The 16,440-nt window shown below is 32.3% G+C and overlaps 1 protein-coding gene across 1 annotated transcript in view; it reads right to left on the reverse strand.

The window, feature by feature from the left end:
• Positions 1-11,840: 11,840 nt before the first annotated feature.
• Positions 11,841-16,440, reverse strand: part of LOC142228222 (polyhomeotic-proximal chromatin protein-like) — a 40,902-nt gene continuing 36,302 nt past the window's right edge. Inside the window, exon 6 of the mRNA XM_075298590.1 lies at positions 11,841-13,767. Coding sequence (XP_075154705.1) covers positions 12,833-13,767 — 935 coding nt within the window. The 3' untranslated portion in view covers positions 11,841-12,832. The remainder of the gene's footprint in view (positions 13,768-16,440) is intronic.

The raw sequence follows: 16,440 nt of genomic DNA on the forward strand, positions 1-16,440 counted from the left end.
GTTTAATAAACTGCCTGAATTTATTCTGATAATTGGTTGATAGTTTTGCTGCAAGTAGAGGATGCTGATGAGGAATGTGGTAATTCCGAAACGTGCGTCCATCCAACCATCTTGCAGTCTATAGGACTTTGCCCAAATAAATTTGACAAACATTCTTTTCCTCTGTTGGTTAAGCTACTCTTGTAGTTTAGTCAATGTATGGTTTTAAGCTGAAATAAAAAAAAAAAAAAAAAAAATGTTATTTCTATAGAAAATTTTTTCAAAAATTTATTACTATAGAAAATTTTGTAAAAATTTTATTTCTATAGAAAATTTTGTTAAAATTTTATTTCTATCGAAAATTTTGTCAAAATTTTATTTCTATAGAAAATTTTGTCAAAATTTTATTTCTATAGAAATTTTTGTCAAAATTTTATTAATATAGAAAATTTTGTCAAAATGTTATTTCTATAGAAAATTTTGTCAAAATTTTATTAATATAGAAAATTTTGTTAAAATTTTATTTCTATAGAAAATTTTGTCAAAATTTTATTTCTACAGAAAATTTTGTCAAACTGAATTATATACGTACTTAATCGGCCTTTTTTGAGAATACGGTGGTACGAAGTTTTTTTACCTTGCCATCGGCAAGTGTTACCGCAACCCAATTAATTAGATTGTGGATGGCAGTCTGTAGTAGAAGCTTCTACGCAATCCATGGTGGAGGGTACATAAGATTCGGCCTGGCCGAACTTACGGCCGTATATACTTGTTGTTTTTAAGTTTGGTAGATTTTTGGTAAAATTTTCTTCAAATTTTGGTAGATTATGTTTGGCACGAGTGGCAACTGTGTTATCGAACCACGATCTCTAAATACTGACGTAACTGCTCACAGTTCTGCAGTGTTGCCAATATGACTTTTCCCGCTAGATTTGGCTTTTTAAAAGACTTTTGAGTTTTTTTTATCAAACATTGGCTGCCAGCTTGAACAATGTAGAAACATCCGAAACTCATTAACAATTTCCTATTGGTACAAAAAATATTTAGCGTTGTTCTGTGTTTTTTTTTTTTTTGGAGAAATCTAGCGGTTTTTGTTGAAACAATCCTGGAAATTCTGCAGTATTAGCACTTCACCGAAAGTACATCAAGGCATTATGCAGAAATCGTACATATTTCCATATTTCTCATATTACCTGTTTTCTTTTAGTACTCGATGCAACATTTGTTTTTGAACTATCCAAAACACTACATTGGTGTTTTTTCCTTTTAAGTTGCTCCCAATGCCGATGAAAAAGAGTCCCTTATTGGAAGACTTATTTGGCCCGGAATCACAAAGCCAACACCATACATTGGTGTTTTAACCAGAACATCTCAGAACATCGTCTGTATTGCCAGATTGCATTTCGATAAAGTGACGTTTACTCGATTCACAATAACAATTTATTGCGATTAATATGTTGAATGACATAAAGTAAAAATTGTTAAATTGTCATAAATAATCACAGCTTTCAATTGTTATTACCATTTCAGCCCTTTATAAAATACAAATATAAGATTTCACTTGTTTTCTGTGACTGTTTTTAAACAGCTGATGCCAGTTTTGCACATTTTTAGACATGTCCTGGATACACGTGTTTTCTGTTTTCTTTTAGTCCGTCACGGCTTGGATATCCAGTATTAAAAGAAAACAATATTTTTTATTATTTCCATAATTTTACAAAATATTCTTTTTACTCATACCAATAAAAATATATGAAAAGTCTCAATATAGACCATAACTTTTCGATTTGATTAATTTCTAAATTCCGTTTCTAGGAAAACACCATATCATACATATATATATTTTTGGAAATGATTACATTTTCTATTCACACCTTCTAGCCCATTGAAATATACAAAAAAAAAACAGATTTACTTTAAATTTTATTGTAAATAAATTAAATATAAAAATATAAATAAATATTTTAAAAATTGCAAATAAAAATCGAATAAACTTTGATTTTTTTTCATTTTCTTCACGTGAAATTGTAAAAAATAAATACGATATAATAAAATGATCAAAACAACGCTTTAACTTAACAATAACAAGAACTAATATAATGAAATACAATCAAATCTAGTTGGAAATTTATCAAAAACAAACAAATATTAAATTATATAATTTCCCCAAAATAAAAAACAATTGAAAATGTAACGACTTAATAAAATCAATAGATCACAAAGATAACAACCTTTAAGAACCAACAATTAATTACAAAATTAAAAATCAAATAAAATTTTCACGATATAGCGCTCTTAATAAACAAACAAATATTTTTTGTGTATTTATTTATTTCAAATTAGAAGGTAAGGAAGGTAATAAGGCTCCTCTAGAAAAAATCTTACAAAATTAATTGAAAGGCTAGAAATCATTGTCCATAAAGCCAACTTTTCTTCAAATTAAAATTTTGACAAAATTTAAAAAAAAAATAAAATTTTGACAAAATTTTGTATATAGAAATAATATTTTGATAAAATGTTCTATAGAAGTAAAATTTTGATAAAAATGTCTATAGAAATAAACTTTTGACAAAATTTTCTTTAGATATAATGTTTTTAATAAATTTTGACAAAATTTTCTATAGAAATAAAATTTTGACACAAATTTTCTATAGAAACAAAATTTTGACTAAAATTTTTGTAGACATAAAATTTTTACAAAATTTTCTACAGAAATAAAATTTTGACAAGAAATTTTATAGACATAAAATTTTGACAAAATTTTCTACTGAAATACAATTTTAACGAAATTTTCTACAGAAATAAAATTTTGATAAAATTTTCTATAGAAATAAAATTTTGGCAAAATTTTCTATAGAAATAAAATTTTGGCAAAATTTTCTATAGAAATAAAATTTTGACAAAAATTTCTATAGAAATAAATTTTTGACAAAAATTTTTATAGAAATAAAATTTTGACAACAATTTTTATAGACATAAAATTTTGACAAAATTTTCTACAGAAATACAATTTTGAAAAAATTGTCTATAGATATAAAATTTTGATAAAATTTTCTATAGAAATAAATGTTTGACACAATTTCTATAGAAATACAATTTTGAATAATATAATGAAATACATTCAAATCTTAATGGATATTTATCAAAAACAAAATAAATAAATTTACTAAATATATCATTTCCCCAATATAAAAATCAATTGAAAATTTAACGACACAATATTCGTAAAATTAATAGATGACAAAGATAACAACCTTTCAGCACCAACAATTAATTACAAAATTAAAAATAAAATAAAATTTTCTCGATATAGCGCTCTTAATAAACAAACAAATATATTTTTGTGTATTTTAAATTGGAAGGTAAGGAAGGTAATAAGGATATTCTAGAAAAAAAATCTTACAAAATTAATTGAAACGCTAAGAAATTATTGTCCATACAGCCATCCTTTTTTTACATTAAAATTTTGACAACATTTTCTATAAACAAAAAGACAAAATTTTTATATAAAAATAATATCTTGATAAAATACAAAATTAAAAATAAAATAAAATTTTCACGATATAGCGCTCTTAATAAACAAACAAATATATTTTTGTGTATTTTAAATTGGAAGGTAAGGAAGGTAATAAGGATATTCTAGAAAAAAAATCTTACAAAATTAATTGAAACGCTAAGAAATTATTGTCCATACAGCCATCCTTTTTTACATTAAAATTTTGACAACATTTTCTATAAAAAAAAGACAAAATTTTTATATAAAAATACTATCTTGATAAAATGTTCTATAGAAGTAAAATTTTGACAAAATTTTCTATAGAAATAAAATTTTTACAAAATTTTCTTAAGATATAAAATTTTGACTAAATTTTCTATAGAAATAAAATTTTAACAAAATTCTCTATATAAATAAAATTTTGACAAAATTTTTCATAGACATAAAATTTTCTATAAAATTAAAATTATGAAAATATTTTCTATAGAAATAAACTATTGACGAAATTTTCTATAGAAATAAATTTTTGACAAAATTTTCTATAAAAATAAAATTTTGACAATATTTTCTATAAAAAAAATTGACAAAATTTACCATTGCAAAAAGATTTACTATTATAAATACGATTTTGTAAACTTGTCTATATAAATAATTTTTTGACAAATAATCTATAAAAGTAAAATTTTGACAAAATTTTCTATAGAAATAAAATTTTGACAAAATTTTCTATAGAAATAAAATTTTGACCAAATATTCTACAAAAATAAAACTTTGACATAATTTTCTTTAGAAATTAAATGTTGACAAAATTTTCTATAGAAATAAAATTTTGACAAAATTTTCTATAGAAATAAAATTTTGACAAAATTTTCTATAGAAATAAAATTTTGACAAAGTTTTCTAACTTCGATGCAACGTGAATCTGAGGGGCTGCTGCGCGGGCATAACCGGTTGGTCCAATGAGACTTTAACCATGAATGAATGAGTAATATTTAATGTGGCAGACATATCCGAGGACGATGTGAAATGATCCGCACTCGCCGGAGGAGTAGTACGCGGTCCGTCCACAGCCCCGCAGGAGCCAACGTCACCACTTCCTCGAAGTTCGTTTACCCATGTCGGCGGGGAAAACACCAGGCTAATTACCATCTGTCATATATCCAGCGTGATCGAGGTCCCGGAACGGGAGCAAGAGCCGGAATATGTTCCAGTGGTAGCAAGAGCAAGGAGTAGTACCCGGTCCGTCCACAGCCCCGCAGCTTTCCAACATGATCACCGACGACGGTGGTTACCGTATGCGGGCCCGGAGATATGACGCTACTACCTCGGAGTCTGAGAGTTCTCAGGCTCGAATAACAGATGTTGTCACCACTTCCTCGGTGTCCTTCCAACATCATCACTGCCGCCTGAAGCTAGAAGGTGGTTACCGTATGCGGACAAGGATTCCGCATACTAGTAAATCGCCAGGGCCAAATTATTGTCCAGCTGAAATATGGCCCGTAAATGAAGGAGGGGGAGCAGTGTGACGATTGAAAATCGCACACTCGTTTTTTGCAAAATAGCATGTTTTCAATATCGACTGTACTTTGCATAATAACACGCCGTTATCCAGCACCAACAACTATCACAACATGCTGTGTGTGATGATCACTAACAACAACAACGAGCGGAATCACTAGTGAGATCTCTGCTACAGCTTAGCCAGAGAGAAGCTGATTTGCCGTGGTGAACAGCACAAGCACAGCTGACAATAAAAGGAGTTGAAAAACTTGTATTGGGATCAGTTAGAGAAGTGCGCGCCTACCATCGACAACAAAGGAACCAAGTGACCCAACCCTGCCAACATTTTTTTAATTTGACGGCACCTCTGAGAATCCCCACCACGTCGAAAACAATCGTATACGACGTCCCAAACTTGCCCCAAAAGCGCCGTCACTATTGAGAAGTTGTACCACGCCAAATTACTACAAAAAAAGTTTCGCATGACTGCAATTATTAGGTGCCTTTTTAAATAAATTTAGAACGACGCCAATAAGAGCCCCTTCAAACAATCAGAAAAAGTGAATTTTAAGATAGTTGTAAAAGAATCATTGTGGTCAAGTAAAACACGATTGTTTAGTTGTTTATTAATTTGATTAAACATTTATAAATTCTTATAAGTATAACATTTATACAACTATCACAACACATTTAACATAATTTTTTGCATTAATAAGAGAATGATGTTGAGTTACATGTTGCAGCGTCTATCAGTCAGTGTTTTTATTCTCGATGGAGGCAGCGTGTCTGAAACATATCTGAAAAACAATCACTTTATTCCATTTGGAAAGTCAAAAATTGTTCACCAATATACTTTTCACAATTTTAAGCAGAGTAACAATGTTTTCAGCACTTCATTTTATTTAAATAAATTATAAGAAGGTAGTTGCGCTTGGTGTTTCACAAAATAAAAATGGCTCATGTTACAGTAGTGATGGCAAAATACTTCCATGTACATTTTGTACTTTTTGATATGCTTCCTCCATCACAGTTGGCGATAGTTGCAGTGTCACTTACGAGTCTGTGGTAGCGATGATGATGAAATGGAACGTTGAAATGCTGGCAGGGATTAACAGGTTGGCTGATAAGTCCCCGGTCTAACAAAGAAAAACATATTTTTTTGTCAAAATTCGTTTTTATTATTCAACATAAAGGGTGATTCTTTTGAGGTTAGGATTTTCATGCATTAGTATTTGACAGATCACGTGGGATTTCAGACATGGTGTCAAAGAGAAAGATGCTCAGTATGCTTTGACATTTCATCATGAATAGACTTACGATCTGCCACAACGTCGAATTTTCAGTGAATGGGCCCTAGAAAAGTTGGCAGAAAATCCGCTTTTTTATCGACAAATTTTGTTCAGCGATGAGGCTCATTTCTGGTTGAATGGCTACGTAAATAAGCAAAATTGCCGCATTTGGAGTGAAGAGCAACCAGAAGCCGTTCAAGAACTGCCCATGCATCCCGAAAAATGCACTGTTTGGTGTGGTTTGTACGCTGGTGGAATCATTGGACCGTATTTTTTCAAAGATGCTGTTGGACGCAACGTTACGGTGAATGGCGATCGCTATCGTTCGATGCTAACAAACTTTTTGTTGCCAAAAATGGAAGAACTGAACTTGGTTGACATGTGGTTTCAACAAGATGGCGCTACATGCCACACAGCTCGCGATTCTATGGCCATTTTGAGGGAAAACTTCGGAGAACAATTCATCTCAAGAAATGGACCGGTAAGTTGGCCACCAAGATCATGCGATTTGACGCCTTTAGACTATTTTTTGTGGGGCTACGTCAAGTCTAAAGTCTACAGAAATAAGCCAGCAACTATTCCAGCTTTGGAAGACAACATTTCCGAAGAAATTCGGGCTATTCCGGCCGCAATGCTCGAAAAAGTTGCCCAAAATTGGACTTTCCGAATGGACCACCTAAGACGCAGCCGCGGTCAACATTTAAATGAAATTATCTTCAAAAAGTAAATGTCATGGACCAATCTAACGTTTCAAATAAAGTACCGATGAGATTTTGCAAATTTTATGCGTTTTTTTTTAAAAAAAGTTATCAAGCTCTTAACAAATCACCCTTTAGTTTCCTTCAAGAGCGATACAACGATTATAACGACCTTCCAATTTTTTGATACCATTTTGGTAGTACTTCTTCGGTTTTGCCTCAAAATAGGCCTCAGTTTCGGCGATCACCTCTTCATTGCAGCCAAATTTTTTCCCTGCAAGCATCCTTTTGAGGTCTGAGAACAAGAAAAAGTCGCTGGGGCCAGATCTGGAGAATACGGTTGGTGGGGATGCAATCCGGAGCCCAATTCATGAATTTTTGCCATCGTTCTCAATGACTTGTGGCACGGTGCATTGTCTTGGTGGAACAACACTTTTTTATACCCTCCATCATAGGATGGGGGTATATTAACTTTGTCATTCCGTTTGTAACACATCGAAATATTGCTCTAAGACCCCATAAAGTATATATATTCTGGGTCGTGGTGAAATTCTGAGTCGATCTAAGCATGTCCGTCCGTCCGTCCGTCTGTTGAAATCACGCTAACTTCCGAACGAAACAAGCTATCGACTTGAAACTTGGCACAAGTAGTTGTTATCGATGTAGGTCGGATGGTATTGAAAATGGGCCATATCGGTCCACTTTTACGTATAGCCCCCATATAAAGGGACCCTCAGATTTGGCTTGTGGAGCCTCTAACAGAAGCATATTTCATCCGATCCGGCTGAAATTTGATACATGGTGTTGGTATATGGTCTCTAACAACCATGCTAAAATTGGTCCACATCGGTCCATAATTATATATAGCCCCCATATAAACCGATCCCCATATTTGGCTTGCGGAGCCTAAAAGAGAAGCAAATTTCATCCGATCCGGCTGAAATTTGGTACATGGTGTTGGTATATGGTCTCTAACAACCATGCAAGAATTGGTCCACATCGGTCCATAATTATATATAGCCCCCATATAAACCGATCCCCAGATTTGGCTTGCGGAGCCTCAAAGAGAAGCAAATTTCATCCAATCCGGCTGAAATTTGGTACATGATGTTGGTATATGGTCTCTAACAACCATGCAAAAATTGGTCCACATCGGTCCATAATTATATATAGACCCCATATAAACCGATCTCCAGATTTGGCTTGCGAAGCCTCAAAGAGAAGCAAATTGCATCTGATCCGGCTGAAATTTGGTACATGGTATTGGTATATGGTCTCTAACAACCGTGCAAAAATTGGTTCACATCGGTCCATAATTATATATATCGCGCCCATATAAACCGATCCCCAGATTTGGGTTGCGGAGCCTCAAAGAGAAGCAAATTCCATCCAATCCGGTTGTAATTTGGAACATGGTGTTAGTATATGATCTTTAACAACCGTGCCAGAATTGGTCCATATCGGCCCATAATTATATATAGCCCCCATATAAAACGTTCTCCAGATTTGACCTCCGGAGCCTCTTGGAGGAGCAAAATTCATCCGATCCGGTTCAAATTAGGAACGTGGTGTTAGTATATGGTCGCTAACAACCATACCAAAATTGGTCCAATCACACAAAAATTGGTCCATATCGGTTCATAATCATGGTTGCCATTAGAGCCAAAAATAATCTACCAAAATTTTATTTCTAGAGAAAATTTTGTCAAAATTTTATTTCTAGAGAAAGTTTTGTTAAAATTTTATTCGGTTCATAATAAAATTTTCATCATTGTCAAAATTTTATATCTAGAAAATTTTGTCAAAATTTTATTTCTATAGAAGATTTTGTTCAAATTTTATTCGATTCATAATCATGGTTGCCACTCGAGCCAAAAATAATCTACCAAGATTTTATTTCTATAGAAAATTTTTTCAAAAGTTTATTTCTATAGAAAATTTTGTTAAAATTATATTTCTGTAGAAAATTTTGTCAAAATTTTCTTTCTATAGAAAATTTTGACAAAATTTTTATTTCTTTAGAAAATTTTGTGAAAATTTTATTTCTGTAGAAAATTTTGTCAAAATTTTATGTCTACTTTGTCAAACTGAATTATATATGTATTGGATCGATCTGTTTTGATTTAATATATACCACGTATGGACTTACATACAATTTAGAAGATGGTGTTAGGAGGTTTTAAGATACCTTGCCATCGGCAAGCGTTACCGCAACTTAAGTAATTCGATTCTGGATGGCAGTGTTTAGAAGAAGTTTCTACGCAATCCATGATGGAGGGTACATAAGCTTCGGCCTGGCCGAACTTACGGCCGTATATACTTGTTCTTCTTCAAATGGGCCGTTTTGCTTCAAACCTTCAAACGCTCCAATAACGCCATATAAGAGTCACTGTTGATGGTTTTTCCCTTCTCAAGATAATCGATAAAAATTATTCCATGCGCATCCCAAAAAACAGAGGCCATTACTTTGCCAGCGGACTTTTGAGTCTTTTCACGCTTCGGAGACGGTTCACCGGTCGCTGTCCACTCAGCCGACTGTCGATTGGACTCAGGAGTGTAGTGATGGAGCCATGTTTTATCCATTGTCACATATCGACGGAAAAACTCGGGTGTATTACGAGTTAACAGCTGCAAACACCGCTCAGAATCATCAACACGTTGTTGTTTTTGGTCAAATGTGAGCTCGCGCGGCACCCATTTTGCACAGAGCTCCCGCATATCCAAATATTGATGAATGATATGACCAACACGTTCCTTTGATATCTTTAAGGCCTCTACTATCTCGATCAACTTCATTTTACGGTCATTCAAAATCATTTTGTGGATTTTTTGATATTTTCTTCGGTAACCACCTCTTACGGGCGTCCACTGCGTTCACCGTCCTCCGTGCTCATTTCACCACGCTTGAATTTGGCATACCAATCAATTATTGTTGATTTCCCTGGGGCAGAGTCCGGAAACTCATTATCAAGTCAAGTTTTTGCTTCCACCGTATTTTTTTCCTTCAGAAAACAGTATTTTACAAAACACGAAATTCCTTTTTTCCATTTTTTTCACAATAACATAAGTTGCTTCACAAAAGACGCTCTATCTCACAAACAAATTGACTTACAGACGTCAAATTTTTACACGAATCATTTGAAGGTTGGTACTATATAAAAATAATATGCATTTAATACTAGCGAATCCATCTATGTGTCCGACCGGGGACTTATCAGCCAACCTGTTATATCTTATGGACCCAAATATCTTTTTACATTCGAATTGGAGACGAATATAAAATAGTACAGCGACAAATAAGAGTACCCATTGTCATTGGTGTAAGTTCATGGGTTTGAAATGGTGTGCACTGGCAGAAAGTCACCTTTTTGCAGGCTGAATGGACTATTTTAGCTGACGAAGGAAGCGTTCAATTGTTACTTGGAGGATATAATTTTTGGTGGCATGTCAACGTCAATTCTATCAATATTACAATTGTCTGCCGTCTTAAACATTTTGGCCAGTGGAAGATTTCATTATTCACTATTCTTACATGGTGGTCCAGAAGTGGTATATTGTCATGGTATGGTATGCTAATTGATTGATCACAAGCTCTTGGATATCACTCTTGACTAGGAATGCCAGATTTTGAAGAGGCAAAAAGAGCACATTCAGTTTATAAAAAGAGCACATACGAAAAAAAGAGCACACTTTTTCAAATAAAATAGAAACATTTAATCAGTGCTGCCGCTACTACTTCAATCGAAGTATTTTGCTTCATTTTCACAAAATTTACTTCGTCACTCCTTCTTCCAAAAATCTGCTTCACTTTTTGTTCTGCTTCAAATTTTAAAATTTTTCCCCATATTACCTAATTGTTTTTCCTATTCCTTTAATTATGATGAACATAGCGGTTTTAATCATTGAATTATTAACCGATGTGGACCAATTTTTGCATAGTTTTTAGAGACCATATACTTACACCATGTACCAAATTTCAGCCGGATCGGATGAAATTTGGTTCTCTTAGAGGCTCCGCAAGCCAAATCGGGGGATCAGTTTATATGGGGGCTATTTATAATTATGGACCGATGTGGACCAATTTTTGTATGGTTGTTAGAGATCATATGCTGAAACCATGTACCAAATTTAAGCTGGGTCAGATGAAATTTGCTTCTCTTAGAGTCCCCGCAAGCCAAATTTGGGGGTTCGTTTATATGGGGGCTATACGTAAAAGTGGACCGATATGGCCCATTTGCAATACCATCCGACCTACATCAATAACAACTACTTGTGCCAAGTTTCAAGTCGATAGCATCTTTCGTTCGGAAGTTAGCGTGATTTCAACAGACGGACGGACGGACATGCTCAGATCGACTCAGAATTTCACCACGACCCAGAATATATATACTTTATGGGGTCTTAGAGCAATATTTCGATGTGTTACAAACGGAATGACAAATTTAATATACCACCATCCTATAGTGGAGGGTATAATAAAATGAATTCTATTGTTTTGTTTTCAAAAATGTATGCTACTTCAATTTTATTCAATCTACTCCACTTTTTTCCAAAATCTACTTCACTCAATTTTTCACTAGCGGCAGCACTGCATTTAATTCCATAAAAGAGTACTTAACTAAAAATAGAGCACTTTTGCGTGCTCTTTTGGCCTATCTTGTTTTAAGAGCATATTTTGTAAAACAAGAGCACATGTGCTCTTTAAAAGAGCACGCCTGCCATCCCTACTCTTGACTGTGCACTTTTTATATGGCCAAGCTAGGATGCTTACTCCCGAACTCGACTATGACGAATTTTTGTTTAAATTGTTCCTTTTTTTAGAGTTTTACCTGATTCTTCAACAACAACAAAAATCAATAAAACAAAGAAGTATAACACTTTCATATACAATATTTTAAACACTTTCCAGTGAATTTATTTATTCAATTATTAATGTAATAAAAAAAGTTACTTATGCATTAAGAAACATAAAATCTTGACTAAAAACTACAAAAAGAAGTCATTTAGTTATTTGTTTATATGTCTATTGGTTATTACATGGTATTATCAAAAAAAACTAAAATAAAACATTCCTTGCCATTTGTATATCGTTTATTGCATAAATGGAAAATTACAACTCATAATATTGAGCGGAAGGGGGGTGAAAATGAAAACAACACTGTGTAGATTTTTTTAATCAAATTTTACAAATGTATAATAGTAAAAACATATCTTAAAGATACTAATGTGGGAGAGGGGATGGGCTTGTAGGAGTGAGGTGAACATTTTAATAAATATAGTATAAACTATTAAAATTGGTATAAAAAAAAAAAAAAAAAAAAAGTAAAAGGAAATAAAAAGAAAAAGAAAAAATATCGGTATACTTGCAAAAAGTATATCTTGTGTGGATGACAAGATTCCAACGGAATATGCCAAACTGAGTCATTTACATAGCATAGTAGCTATATTTTGTATCCCAACAAATGGGGAAAGGGGGACATTTATAAGTGTGTATATGTAAGTTTAGTAGGTTAAAAGTAGTATTATGTATTAATTTGTTTTCTATCAATTAAATATTTACAGTCGTCGAAGAAATTATCAGCGTGCAAATGAAAGAAGAGGATGCTGGATTTTCCTGGATGCTCCTTGCCTCCTCCTCCAAGTACTTCACTTCACATTTCGTTTTAGTTAATATTCATAATCAAAGTAGTAAGATAATATAATACAGCCATTATTAATTAAGAGTTTAGACGATAGACATATGTATGTTTAATGATTCCATAGTTTAGGTTTGAACCCTGTGGCTAGGTGTGGATTTTCTAGGGTCAAGGGGGTGCTGGACATTTTATCTGCCCCTTCTCTATATGTACACTTTTAGAGTTTTCCTTAATTTATTGCATATCCATGCTATTGCTGGCATTATTGGCAGCATTTAAAGCTGCCGCTGATACCTCTTTCATGGATTCCACTTTAGCCACAATCTTGAGAGCCGGTCCCAATTTCATGCCCATGGCATTAACTAAATGATTTTCTTTCAACAACAATAAGGCTTGGCCATCAATTTCTTGTTGTTCAAAATCATCCACATAATCTGTGCAACCGGGTAAATTCTTTATGAATTCACAAACATCGGCCACCGTCCAATTGGCCATTCGTGGTTGTTGATCGATGGCGGGTGTTACGGCTATGGCATTCATTGTTGCCGTTGCTGTAGGTATGGCAGCAATGTGAGCAGTGACAGGTTGTTGTTGCTGTTGTTGTTGTTGCTGGTTACCAATATCATTTATAATGGCCGCCGGTGTACCAGACATTGATAATTGATGAATGGATGATGCGGCGGCTGCCGATCCTAATGTGGGTGCTGCTACCATAGGCATAGCAGCCACTAGTGGCGCCCCATCAACCATTCCACCAATATTTACTGGTAGCATTGGAGCTGTTGCTGCCGTAACCAAAGTTTGATTAATATCCATTGACATGCTATTATTGAGGTTATTAACACTGGCTGCTGCTGCTGCACTGGCATCATTATTATTTAGGGATAACGTTGCTCCTCCTGTCGTCCCATTTGATGCCGTATTATCACTATGTTGCTGTAGATTTTGATTTTGTTGTTGATGCTGTTCATGAACACCACCAATGGAGGCTTTAGCTTGGCGGGCACATGCCGGGGAACAATAGCGTTTCTTTTTCAATTTAGTTTTATGCTCAGCCTTTCCACATTGTTCACATGCCACCATATCGGGTGGTAGAGGGCTGGTCGATAAGGAATTGGTATTGTTGTTGCCATTGCTATTGGTCGTATCATCCATGGCTTGTTTTTTCTCTGCAAAAAATAAGAAAGGAAATTTGTTAGTCAATGTTGGTATAAACAAATATATGTGAGGATCATTGCAGATCTTTCCACAACAAATGTTAATGTTACATATTCCCATATTTCTATAGAAAAATTTTGTCATTTTTTTTTATTTGGAATACTATGTAGAACATCTTGCCTACATTTTATTTCTTTAGAAAATTTTGTCAAAATTTTATTTCTATAGAAAATTTTGCCACAATTTTATTTCTATAGAAAATTTTGCCACAATTTAATTCTATAGAAAATATTGTCAAAATTTTATTTCAATTCAAATATTTATTAATCAATTAAGCAATTTCCATAGAAAATTTTGCCAATATTTTATTTCTATAGAAAATTTTGCCAAAATTTTATTTCCATAGAGAATTTTTCCAAAATTTTATTTCTATAGAAAATTTTGCCAATATTTTCTTTCTAAAGAAAATTTCTATAGAAAATTTTGTCAAAATTCTTTTCTATAGAAAATTTTTCCAAAATTTTATTTCTATAGAAAATTATGCAAAAATTTTATTTCTATAGAAAATTTTGGCAAAATATTATTTCTATAGAAAATTTTGCCAAAATTTTATTTCTATAGAAAATTTTATTTCTATAGAAAATTTTGCCAAAATTTTATTTCTATAGAAAATTTTGTCAAAATTTTATTTCTATAGAAAATTTTGCCAAAATTTTATTTTTATAGAAAATTTTGCCAAAATTTCATTTCTAAAGGGTGATTCTTTTGATGTTAGGATTTTCATGCATTAGTATTTGACAGATCACGTGGGATTTCAGACATGGTGTCAAAGAGAAAGATGCTCAGTATGCTTTGACATTTCATCATGAATAGACTTACTAACGAGCAACGCTTGCAAATCATTGAATTTTATTACCAAAATCAGTGGCAGAAAATCCGCTTTTTTATCGACAAATTTTGTTCAGCGATGAGGCTCATTTCTGGTTGAATGGCTACGTAAATAAGCAAAATTGCCGCATTTGGAGTGAAGAGCAACCAGAAGCCGTTCAAGAACTGCCCATGCATCCCGAAAAATGCACTGTTTGGTGTGGTTTGTACGCTGGTGGAATCATTGGACCGTATTTTTTCAAAGATGCTGTTGAACGCAACGTTACGGTGAATGGCGATCGCTATCGTTCGATGCTAACAAACTTTTTGTTGCCAAAAATGGAAGAACTGAACTTGGTTGACATGTGGTTTCAACAAGATGGCGCTACATGCCACACAGCTCGCGATTCTATGGCCATTTTGAGGGAAAACTTCGGAGAACAATTCATCTCAAGAAATGGACCGGTAAGTTGGCCACCAAGATCATGCGATTTGACGCCTTTAGACTATTTTTTGTGGGGCTACGTCAAGTCTAAAGTCTACAGAAATAAGCCAGCAACTATTCCAGCTTTGGAAGACAACATTTCCGAAGAAATTCGGGCTATTCCGGCCGAAATGCTCGAAAAAGTTGCCCAAAATTGGACTTTCCGAATGGACCACCTAAGACGCAGCCGCGGTCAACATTTAAATGAAATTATCTTCAAAAAGTAAATGTCATGGACCAATCTAACGTTTCAAATAAAGAACCGATGAGATTTTGCAAATTTTATGCGATTTTTTTTTTAAAAAAAAAGTTATCAAGCTCTTAACAAATCACCCTTTATGCTGAAAATTTTGCAAAAATTTTATTTCTATAGAAAATTATGCAAAAATTTTATTTCTATAGAAAATTTGCCAATAGTTTCTTTCTAAAGGAAAATTTTTCAAAATTTTATTTCTATAGAAAATTTTGTCTAAATTTTATTTCTATAGAAAATTTTGTCAAAATTTTATTTCTATAGAAAATTTTGTCGAAATTTTATTTTTATAGAAAATTTTGCCAAAATTGTATTTCTATGCTGAAAATCTTGCCAAAATTTTATTTCTATAGAAAATTATGCCAAAATTTTATTTCTATAGAAAATTATGCAAAAATTTTATTTCTATAGAAAAATATGCAAAAATTTTATTTCTATAGAAAATTATGCAAAAATTTTATTTCTATAGAAAATTTGCCAATAGTTTCTTTCTAAAGGAAAATTTTTCAAAATTTTATTTCTATAGAAAATTTTGTCAAAATTTTATTTCTATAGAAAATTTTGTCAAAATTTTATTTCTATAGAAAATTTTGTCGAAATTTTATTTTTATAGAAAATTTTGCCAAAATTGTATTTCTATGCTGAAAATTTTGCCAAAATTTTATTTCTATAGAAAATTATGCCAAAATTTTATTTCTATAGAAAATTATGCAAAAATTTTATTTCTATAGAAAAATATGCAAAAATTTTATTTCTATAGAAAATTTTGCCAAAATTTTATTTCTATAGAAAATTTTGCCAAAATTTTATTTCTATAGAAAATTTTGCCAAAATTTTATTTCTATAGAAAATTTTGTCAAAATTTTATTTCTATAGAAAATTTTGCCAAAATTTTATTTCTATAGAAAATTTTGTCAAAATTTTATTTCTATAGAAAATTTTGTCGAAATTTTATTTTTATAGAAAATTTTGCCAAAATTGTATTTCTATGCTGAAAATTTTGCCAAAATTTTATTTCTATAGAAAATTATGCCAAAATTTTATTTCTATAGAAAATTATGCAAAAATTTTATTTCTATA

This window comes from Haematobia irritans, chromosome 3 (genome assembly GCF_050003625.1).
Source record: "Haematobia irritans isolate KBUSLIRL chromosome 3, ASM5000362v1, whole genome shotgun sequence".
In the NCBI taxonomy this organism is placed as follows: domain Eukaryota; kingdom Metazoa; phylum Arthropoda; class Insecta; order Diptera; family Muscidae; genus Haematobia; species Haematobia irritans.